Here is a 10591-nt window from a genome sequence, read left to right as displayed (position 1 = left end):
TTTATGACGAGCCACGGACAATTACGAAATTCAAGACTCACTGAGAAAAAAAAATACATTTCACCACCTGGAGATTATTGATCTGAAAAATCCCTTCCCAAAAACCCGAAATAAACCAATGACTTCTAAATAATAATAAAAATAATAAAACCAAGATAATTATTAATAAATTGCTGCTAGAATTCAATTTTAATAAATTTTTTTTCTCCAATAATTACAGAAAAAAAAATTCATGAAAATAAAAATGATTTTTATTAATTATCTTTGTGTATATTTTTATAAATATTATTATAAAAACAATGAGCATAACAATAATAATAATAATGTTTATTCTCGTTGGTGTCAAAACCGGATATTATTGTGATATAAATAAAAAAATAAATTATTAAAATTATAATTCACGTGCCAAACCCTCCCCCCAATAAATAGGTCCTAATTCAGGGTTCAGTAAAAATATTTCCACCCCCAAATTAAATAACGATAAATTATTTTCCTGGAATATTTTATTGTTATTTGATGAAACTGTAACAGAAGCCCCCGAGGTGATGACCCATCGGAATAGTACAAACGCCTTTTGGCGAGACATTCCATATATTTATAGATAACAGCCTCAAGGGGATATCCCTTTAGTCGGAAGGACAATGCATGATCTCGGTGAGTGATTATTTTTTTATTTTCAATACAGACGTAAGTCCACTTGTTGGACATCCGAAGCCGCCACCTGATGCTACGCCACTGTCGCATCGATTCCCCCAAACTCTCAAAGACCTCAGGTTTCCATGACAACCTACTTTACCTCCCCTTACCACCCACCACCCACTCTCTGGCCCCCTTTCTTCTCGGTAATGCCCCCCCCCCTTCCCCCTCCCTCTTGCCCATCAAACCTGCCTATCCCTCATCCATATCCTAAACTGGTAGTTTTCTTCGTCATGTCCTTCAGGAAGCCAAATAATATCCACAACTGATAAACCGCTAACCGATCTCGAGAGAAATGATTTTTTTTTATTAATCTGTAATCAACAACTATTGAAGAACAACTCGGAGGAATTCTGACTGAAAATTATGGGGAGAATCTTCAGGGGAAGATTTGCGGAATTTATACCGGAGTTTTGGGGAAATGTTTAAATATTTTTTTGGGAAATATTACGATAGAGTATTGACAAGGAAAATATTTTACCACTTGTGTTGTTATGTATTGTTATTTATAATGATTGTTATTTATTTCTACATACGCAGAAATGATTAGATATCGGTAATATTTCCCCAGGGGATATTTCAGTTGGTGAAATTTTCGCGGGAAACATTTGACCGCAATATTTCAGCTGGTAATGTTTTCGCAATTAATATTACCGCCAGTAAATTTCCGGGTAATTTTTGCACCGACGGTAAAAATGACCGGTAATTTATCATTATTATAAATAATTTACTGTCGAATTTCGGGTGTCCATTCTGTCAGATTTGATATTGTAATAGCAGAAATGATAATCTGAGTAAATTTCCGGTTTGTCCAGTAATTTCTCGCAGCTGTAATTTTCCCTCGAAATTGTTATAAAATAAATTTTTTTTTTTCAAAGCCCACGACCTAGTGGTAAGGTATTATCGGAAAGCTGCGTAAAAAATCGCCGCGGTAAAATCATGGAGAGGAAAAAAAAGAAAAAAAAATGACAGATCGTGCAGAGCCGAAAGAAAATGAATGAACATGTCCACGTGAATTCTGGTATTGACGGCTGTTGATAAATAAATTGCTGGCAATTGTCCCATCTGCCTCTCATGACATATACGTCGTGTCTGATCAGGACGGATACGCGTTTTTTTTTTCTACTCGAGGTGAAAGGGAGTGTACGAGACGAAAATAGATCCCGGGAAAAATCGATCATGTCATATTTAAACATAAATTGTGTGGTAAATAAGGGCTTAAATTGCCGTACTAAGTGACATAAATAAAACGAACAATAACGCCACGACAAAAATTGTTTGGGAAACAACGACTCATTTTACGCCCTAAAAATTCATTTAAATTCCCACTACCAGTTAACGAGAAATACTTTCTCAGGAAGCGATCGTTAAATAAACATGAAAGCCTGGAATTAATATTATGTTTGAAACATTAATTAACTCAAACTTATGGGGGGGAGGGGGTAATCTGGTGTTTTGTTTCTAGTTCTATTGGGGGGAGGTGCTATTCAAATAAGGGCCTGAGTGGGAGGAAAAATAATTTCTGGTCTGACTAAATTGTTTACAAAATTATCACCCTTTTTATCATCCCTCGAAATATTCAATTACATTTCCTGCAGAGTGAATTTACTTCCCAGCGAGCGATCATTAAAATACGAATATGAAACCGGGGAGTAATATTTCAGTGAAAACATAAGACTGAGGGAAATTTACGGAGGAAATTTCGAGTTGAATAAGATTTCCACGAATTTAATTAATAATAGACAACATAATAATTTTTAAATCGATATAATAATTGATGATGAGAGGAAATTCGAGAATTATTATTCAACTTTTTATTGCTCATTCATTATTCATTAGACTTAAATAATTTTTTTATCATACGCAAGTATTGTTGAGCTCTAGTGCCCGATATTAATTAATAATATTATAAAATACTTCAGTGAAATAATTGAATTTGTTATGGCAAAAATGATATCCACTCCCGTGACGTTGAGAGATGATAACGCACCTTTTAATTAAATGTATTGGAAAACGAATGACCAATTTTATTTGTCCTGGATCCCAAATTTCCATTGGGTTTTCCTGTCAGGAAAACGTATTTTCCCACTGCACAACCATTAAAATATCGACATTAAACTAGAAATGGATATTACAGTGAAAATATTAATTAACTGATATTGCAAGTTGGTTGTTCAATGAATAGCAGAGTAGTAATTTAATCTTTTGTTCCTGATTTAAATAGGAGTTTGCAAATAATTCTGACATGAATATGAGAAATATTTGATGTCGATGGAGTAACGGGGGCATTTAATTACTCCAGTTATTTGAATTTACTCGTTAACGCGGAATTCTGCTATTTTCCTTGGACTCGCGGGAAATTCTTGAAAAATCCGCGGGTTTCTACGGAAATGAATTTTCTTCGCAAATGACCATTGAAACATGCGCCTGAGGTACTGCGAATTCATATCTCAATGCAAACATTAATTAACTCGACTGTTCTGCACGGAGAGAAAAGTTAAATAAAAATTACCCTGAAAATCGTGGAAAAATTCATTCCACAAAAGGTAATTGCGGAGGGGAATCTAATTCAATAAAAAAAAATCCTTTCTCCGAGATTTTACAATTGGCTGCGTAAAAGACGTCAATGATCCACTGGAAAGGAATTTTTTTTTCGTTATTCAAAAGGTTTTTTTGGATTTCTGATAAATTTTCTGTGGGATCATTACAAAAAATTGGCATTCTCCCCTTCAATCGTTTTTCCGGATTTCGCAAACTTTTCTGAAAATTTCGAGAAGTCCAGGAAAAGTCTGGAGCTGAAAGGGTTGAACAGAATGAGAAAACTTCGGGAGTTACTGCGATGAGAAAAAAATATTTTTCCAAGGATTCATTGAGTTGACGGAAGGATGTATTTTTGCAAAAGATTTTTTCGTCAATAATCATTAATAATTGAATTTTCAATCAATTAAAAATTCCGGGAAATTATTGCTTGTAATTTACGAATCACCATAATATTCAAGAAATGAATTGCCTCATCAATAAACAATTATTAAACATTTAATGTTTTCCACGTGAAATTTTCGCTGTAATTTTCCAAAAGCGGTCACATTCAATTTTGAAAAAAGGTCATGATCCATTAATTTAGCCCGGCTTCAAAAGGAAAGCAATCCCATTAATTTTCTGGCAAAAGAATAATACCCTGTCAATAATGACATTAAATACAAAATGACCGTTAGAAGGAGTCAACGACCAGATCCGCGCGTCACTGGAAAAGCTGAAAAGCTGGTAGAACGGTTGAGGCCACACTGCATATTTCAGTTTGAACAGTGACGTCACAGTTAACCTACATAAAGCCAAGGGGTTGTACGACGTCTGCCTCTTTTCCCCACTTTTAACCCCCAACGGTAGCCACATGCAGTGATAAAGCGTGCTTACGTCTCCAGCCTCGATTAAAAAAAAAAGAACCCCCAGTGTGATGCCTCCCCACCTCCGGCGCACCAACAATTCCAACTTTAATTAAAGGAAATGGCAAAAGTTGGTGATACCGAGATGACTGTACCACCCTACGGTGATGCTACCGCACAAGAACCGAGATGTAATACCAAAGTGTCAACGAGATGTCCAGAGTTCTGTCAACTCATCGGTAAACGAGAGACAAAGACAACGGAATTGTCGAAGCGGGAGAGAGATTTGCGCAGACGTTTGGAAATGCTTGAGTGTTGGATGCCAGCTGTTACCATGATGGGAATGATGACGAGAGACATCAAGGCTGATGAGATAGCTGGAGTGATAGATAAACAGGTGGCTGGAATGACGTTGTCTTGTTTATGTCCGAATTCAACGCTGAGTCAACACCGGGATGTGAGGATACGCGAGGTAGAGGGAAAACGCAAGAAGGCGATGATGAGGTTTGAGGAGGCGAGAAAATTGCTCAATGAGAAGCAGACAGCCGTTGATAGGCAGAATGAGAGGATCGAAGAGGCGAGGAGAACAAGGGTGATGATGGAGGAGAGGGTCAAGCTGCTGGAGGCTAAGGTATCGAGATATGATAATTTGGGAAGAGCAACTAGTGCGGAGTCTGTAGCGTCTATCGGTCCCGATGAGCTGATGTACCTGACGAAGCTTGAAGAGCTCGTCAAGGCTGAGGCTGCCAGTAAGAAGCAGCTGGAGGAGTTGGAGAAGAGGCAGGAGATGTATGTGAAGGCGTTGGAGGCTGCATCTCAGATTTGGAATGATGAGGAGCGACAGGAGAGCATTGCGTCACGAGAGGATGGTTTGAAGAGCCAATTGCAGGTGAAGTCTTTGGCTAATCAGCAGTTGGCGGACAGGATCTGCCAGTTGGAGGATCAGGTCGAGAGCCTTAAGAGCAAACTCATCAGTTGCAATGATGAACTCAAGACGTACACCGAGAGGAAGTCCGCGGAGGCGATGATGGGAACCGATCTGACGTACAGGGATGTTGAGGTGTCCATTGCACCGGTTTTGAAGGATGTTTCCGTAATTTATGATGAAGTCACCGTCAGCGGGGAGAAGTCCCCGGAGGCTGTCCTTGGACCGGACGGTGAATCCAGACATCTTGACTTGTCGGGTGTTACTTTCAGGGAAGTCTCAATGATTTATGATATCAATTTCACCGTTGATGAAGAGGTTCATGCTGTCGCTGCAACAGAGTCAAAAGAGACTTCTGCTGTTATCGAATTTACTGAGCGAGCCGTTCAAGAGGATATTGTTCAACCGCAGTACGACGATGCTGAAACAGCTACTGATGGTATGCAATTCGTTTCTCTCATGGCTGCTGATGCTACTGATGCTACTGATGGTGCTGATGCTGACTGGCAACAGTCAGCTGTTGACGGTATGCAATTTGTTTCTCTCATGGCTGCTGATGCTACTGATGCTGCTGATGCTGACTCCCAACAGTCAGCAACGCATGGTATGCAATTTGTTTCTCTCATGGCTGCTGATACTACTGATGCTGCTGATGCTGATTGGCAGCAGTCAGCTGCTGGTGACATGCAATTTGTTTCTCTCATGGAGGGTAGCTGGCATGGAGGCGAGATTTCATCACCGCTAGTGTTCGATAGTTCCCAGCAATCCGAGCATGCACCCCAGACTAGACCCAAAATAACTAAATCTGACGCCCAAACTCAAACCGCCGACAATTATATTTGCATTGAGATTCCGGAAATGAAGACGTGGGAAACTAATATTGAGAGAATCCACGCACTAGTACGGGTAAGTATGGGTTACCGTGTAAAGGTAACAGTCCGAATTGTTTATCAATTGATTTTGATTTTATAGAACTGTGATAAGTGTAATTGGGTGGAGCCTGAAGCTGTGATGATATACAAAGCCATAAAACGATTATTGGAAGTGAGATATCCCGCTGTTTAATTCCTATCATTCATGTCGTTCGTTCGCAGTGGAAAAAAAATCTTTGCTCGCAGGAGAAAAATCCTAGTGATTCTAGAATTGACCCGTTATGAATTGGATTCTAGGACACGCGTTTTCCCTGCAACAAGCGACTATTACTTTGAAATAAGAATTCTTCCTCATCATCACCTTCTCCCATAATCTCTTTCACAGCAAAAGAGAGAACAACAACTCTACGCTGGCGTGGATTCCGATTCGTCGACGGACAGGCTGGTATATCCGTCGGCCGGTATCCTGGCGGAATTAGCCAATCAACCAGGAACACCAGGTCAACCCTCAGGATTGATGGCTGGAAGGTTGGATGAGGTGAAGGCATCAGACGAGATATTACTGGCAGGTGGAATTGGTGGTGTGAGAACAGCTGGTATGGACACACCACCAGCAACACTGATAGCACCTGCATTCATGTCGACTCCAGGGGCACCCACAGCACCGGATGATCGTCGTTCAGGAAAGCCATCCGAAGGTGTGGGAGATGGTATTTCGAAACAGCCCCCTACACCCGCGCAGTTCGCGCAAGTGATAGAGAAACCGTCTGAGGAGATCGTGGGAGGAATTACGAGCGGAATAATTCCTCAGAAGACACCTACCACGCCCCAGATCATAATACCACCAAAACCCGCAAGTGGATCAATTGGGGTGAGATAAGCAGTCATTTAACTCGTATCATTTATTTTGTTCTCTTTCTCACTTGATCTCTTTCGTGGGAGAAGAGCGGATTCCTAGACCCTGAGGATTCTTACCTACTTTTGGACAATCTGAGATTAAGTCAAGATATACCCAGGGAATTGGTGGAGGCAGTATCGAGGCAAGAGTCGAAATTAATGGTTCGGAGGGTGGAGGAGTTGAAGGCGTCGGAGGAGAGATTCAGTGGTAGAAGTAGCAGAACGAGCAGAGGTAATCTTTCTGCACCATCAGGAACTTTGATGTCACCTGGGCCAATGTCGGGTTCTGTAATACCCAGGCGCTCGGTTGGTGTGTTTTCCAGAAAGCCATCGGCTTTGGCAATGGCAGCGTCAGTGGAGCCTTCCATTGTACAAACGAGTGATGCGTTGTCACATGGTGGGATTTCTGAGGCTAGGATAGAGCAGGCTTTGATGCAGCCATCTCCTTCGGCTGGAATACCGATAATCGTGGAACCAGGGGGCCTGATTGGTGGTCCTTCAGAGAAGTCTTCAGCTTTGGCAACTGCTGCGTCTGTGGAGCCCTCCACTGCACAGATGAGTGGAGTGTTATCATCTGGTGTGATACAGCCATCATCTTCCGAAGTTCGGATTCCACAAGTGATGCAGACAATACCGGTCACAGGGTCTGAAGTCGTGGAGAAAAGTGGTCCTCAGGAGAAAGCCGACGAGCTAATTGATTCGAGAACAGAAGTGAGCAAACCCAGTGAAGCCATTCATCCTGCGAGGATTGATGCTGTTGCTTCGAGAGATGCAGATGAAACCCCGAGCGATCGAAGTCGATCGGATATGAGAATGCGATTGAAATCTGCAGAGGCTATTGACGCAGGAAGTGTACCGCAGATTGAAATACAGGTTAACGTTCCGGATAGGGAGAGAAAAGAAGCTGATGAGAACGAACTCGTGGTCATTCCTGGACAAGAGGAAGTTATTCAAGACCAAAATGTAATTAATGATGATGAAGCGCTGGCGAGAAGGGAGGACAGAGAAATAGCAGAGGAGAGGGAAGCTCAGAGAATTGCGGGAGAAATGATTGATGAAGGAAGACCAGGTCCAGCTGTTAGAACTGATGAAGCAGAAGGAAGGATTCGGGATGAGGGGAGAGTGGACGAAGACAATTTCGAAAGGGAAGGACCTGTGGCTGTTGCGGGAATTCCGGAGAGGGAAGCTACTTTGGCTGACGAGAGGGGTCAACTTCAGAGGGAAATACCAAGATCGAGAGGGGATTTAGTGCCCGGTGGTGTTCTCTGTGGTGCTGATGATTCGAGGGGAAGAGTCGATGGGGGATATAAATGTCCAGTTACTGCTCAACTTTCGTCTTGTATCTGTCACGCATTACGTAGGTGGCCGGTAAGTTTATCTTGATACCGCTGTTGGGGTAAATTGAATTGAAATTCGATGATGACTGGTCTATTAGAGATGTTGACTGTGTTGTCAGTCGAGAGAAGTCGACAGCAGTCGACATCTCACCGTACCACGGTACTGGCGATTCAAATACTCGGTGTAATCCGATATTTCTCGTTGTTCTGTAGGTAAATAATCGAGGGGCTATTCTCTGTTGAATGTACTGATTGGTGATACTCTGATTGCTGATACCGTGTGAGTCCTTGGAATAATTGATTCAAAGGGATTTCAGAAAATTTCACAGAAATTGCATTTCAACGAAAATCATGTACTGGCGTACATAAAAAAAATCAATCATATATTCAATCTTCATATATAATTTTTTCCATTAAGAAAATGTTTAATTATAAATAAAAGAAAATATTGATATATAATTATTATCCGCGGGAGAAATTAATGAATTCTGAATGAATAAATAAATGACTGGAATGAGTGAATTTCATTTAATAATTATTATTCCATAAAAATTGATAATAATCAAGGAAAGAGAAAATATATCGCGGAGTTTCCGAATAATTAAAGATGAAGTATAATCTAGCGGTGAATATTCATGTGAGCATTAAAAATTCAAGTGAACCGGAAAATTCTAATCTCTCTAGCGTATGATGTGCAATTTCATTGAATTTTCATTGAAATCGAAAACTCCAAAATTCTCTCCCTTTAAATCAACTCCATCAGCGAATATCCCCCCGTAAACAATAACTACAAACAAAACGAGTGCAGATGTTAAATAATTAACGGAGTAGCGGGTAAATTTTCCCTAAATCAACGTGATTATGAGTTCCAACTCCATTAGTGGCTGTAATATTGGGAAATACGAGACCCTGAATTAAAATTGCAACGATAAGTTCCGGTTTGATGAAGGAAGTAAAATTTATCCCCCAGTGTATATTCCCTCATTTTTCTTCAGCATTCTCTGAATTTTCTTTTACTATTCCACTTGCGAGTTATTTCAATAAAATGCTGAAGAATTCACACATTTTGAATATTTCTAAACTTCAGAGAATGACGAGAAAAGAATACCAGGAATCCAGGGAAGCTGTAACAAAAATTCCAACGGAAAGGCGAGAGCAAAGGAAAACCACTGGTACAAAGGCGGTATCGAGTGCAACTGTCGAGTCCATTCAGATTCAGACGAATGTACGGAGAATCAACGAAGTACCGGATGTACCGTCTGAGACGAGTGGTGATGTCTGTGATCCATGCGAATGCGATCCTTGTGCGTCTGTCAGTTCGACAAGTACTGAAAATCCTATTGAATCGGTCCGACCGACTGTGGAGACGAGGGACTACGGAGTCATGGCGAAAATCTACAGATCTAGACGATAAATATCCGAGAGATTTCACTAAATTTACCCCCCATTTTTGTCAAGGGCTTGAGGATCATTTTCTTAAAACGGAAATTCAAGTGGAAAATTGCGCGGAATATTATGGCTTTTTTTTATTTAATTTTTTGGTAAGGATTCTGGAATTCATTTACCGTGGGGCAAATTTTATTGAATAGTTCTCTCTATGGAATGGCTTTGAGGTTGAGAATAAATTCCGGTACTGATTTCCATCGGTTGTTCGGAGTCGATCGAATTATTATGGCTTTTTCGATGCGCGAGTGGAATTTAGGGTGAAAATTTTCACGGGAGATAAAGTTGATAAATAATGAGGGTCAAAAGTGAAATTGTGAATTTTTAGCGGAAGACCACGGAAATTTCGTGATTTAATTGAATTCCGAATGAAAATTGCATGTAATTTCAAATTTTCCCTCAATTTTCCGGATTTTCAATAAATAATAAAGTAGCAATAAAATCAATACGTAATAAATAATTATGAAATACGATTTTTTATTCATTTTTAGAGCCGATCGAATTTTCATTTTTTTTTTTTTGATGCGCCGAATGAAATTTAGGGGGAAAATACCCCGGGAAAAAAAATTAATAAATAATGAGAGTTAAAAATCAAATTGTGAATTTCATGATTCAATTGAATTCCTGACGGAAATAGCATGAAATTCTAATTTTTCCCTGAATTTTCCGGATTTTTCAACAAATAATAAAATTGCGATAAAACAAATGCGCGATAAATAATTATAAAATCCATTTTTTAATTAATTTTCGAATTATCTGTGGATCATAATAAAATATTTGATTTTGATTTTGATTTTTCCATGAGAACATTTACGGAAAATTCGGGGGGAAATGAGAAGCGACTGGAAATTTCCGGGATTCACCTTTGGGAATTGAGACGAATATTTTCATGGCTGCAGCCTTGAAATAATAGCAGAACTTTCTAGATACATAACTGCTCGTTCATTCGACCTTTCACATTTATTTTCTTCGGATAAATAGCCTTTTCCCTGGAGGAGGGAGAGACGCCCGATTGTTCCGTATCATCCTCCACGATAA

General features: G+C 39.9%; 2 protein-coding genes across 2 annotated transcripts; both read left to right on the top strand.

Moving 5' to 3' along the window:
* Positions 1-4200: 4200 nt before the first annotated feature.
* LOC105267890 (uncharacterized) lies at positions 4201-5792 on the top strand. Its single transcript, XM_011307040.1, has 2 exons — positions 4201-5713; positions 5788-5792. Exons 1-2 carry the CDS (start codon positions 4201-4203, stop codon positions 5790-5792), a joined length of 1518 nt encoding a protein of 505 aa, XP_011305342.1.
* On the top strand, positions 5724-9911 carry LOC105267128 (uncharacterized). The gene is made up of 5 exons (XM_011305775.1): positions 5724-5910; positions 5977-6048; positions 6262-6747; positions 6822-8141; positions 9198-9911. Exons 1-5 carry the CDS (start codon positions 5863-5865, stop codon positions 9522-9524), a joined length of 2253 nt encoding a protein of 750 aa, XP_011304077.1. The 5' UTR covers positions 5724-5862; the 3' UTR covers positions 9525-9911.
* Positions 9912-10591: the final 680 nt, after the last annotated feature.

This window comes from Fopius arisanus, unplaced genomic scaffold (genome assembly GCF_000806365.1).
Source record: "Fopius arisanus strain USDA-PBARC FA_bdor unplaced genomic scaffold, ASM80636v1 scaffold00002, whole genome shotgun sequence".
NCBI lineage: Eukaryota > Metazoa > Arthropoda > Insecta > Hymenoptera > Braconidae > Fopius > Fopius arisanus.
The sequence above is the reverse complement of the archived record's forward strand: the minus strand, read 5'-3'. Positions and strand labels throughout refer to the sequence as shown.

Excerpts from the sequence above, each read along its gene's own strand:
- LOC105267890 (XM_011307040.1), top strand. The coding sequence starts at position 4,201 with ATGGCAAAAGTTGGTGATACCGAGATGACTGTACCACCCTACGGTGAT.
- LOC105267128 (XM_011305775.1), top strand. The coding sequence starts at position 5,863 with ATGAAGACGTGGGAAACTAATATTGAGAGAATCCACGCACTAGTACGG. Across the intron at positions 5,911-5,976 it reads GAATCCACGCACTAGTACGG|AACTGTGATAAGTGTAATTG; the intron begins GTAAGTATGGGT and ends TTGATTTTATAG. Across the intron at positions 6,049-6,261 it reads CCATAAAACGATTATTGGAA|CAAAAGAGAGAACAACAACT; the intron begins GTGAGATATCCC and ends TCTCTTTCACAG.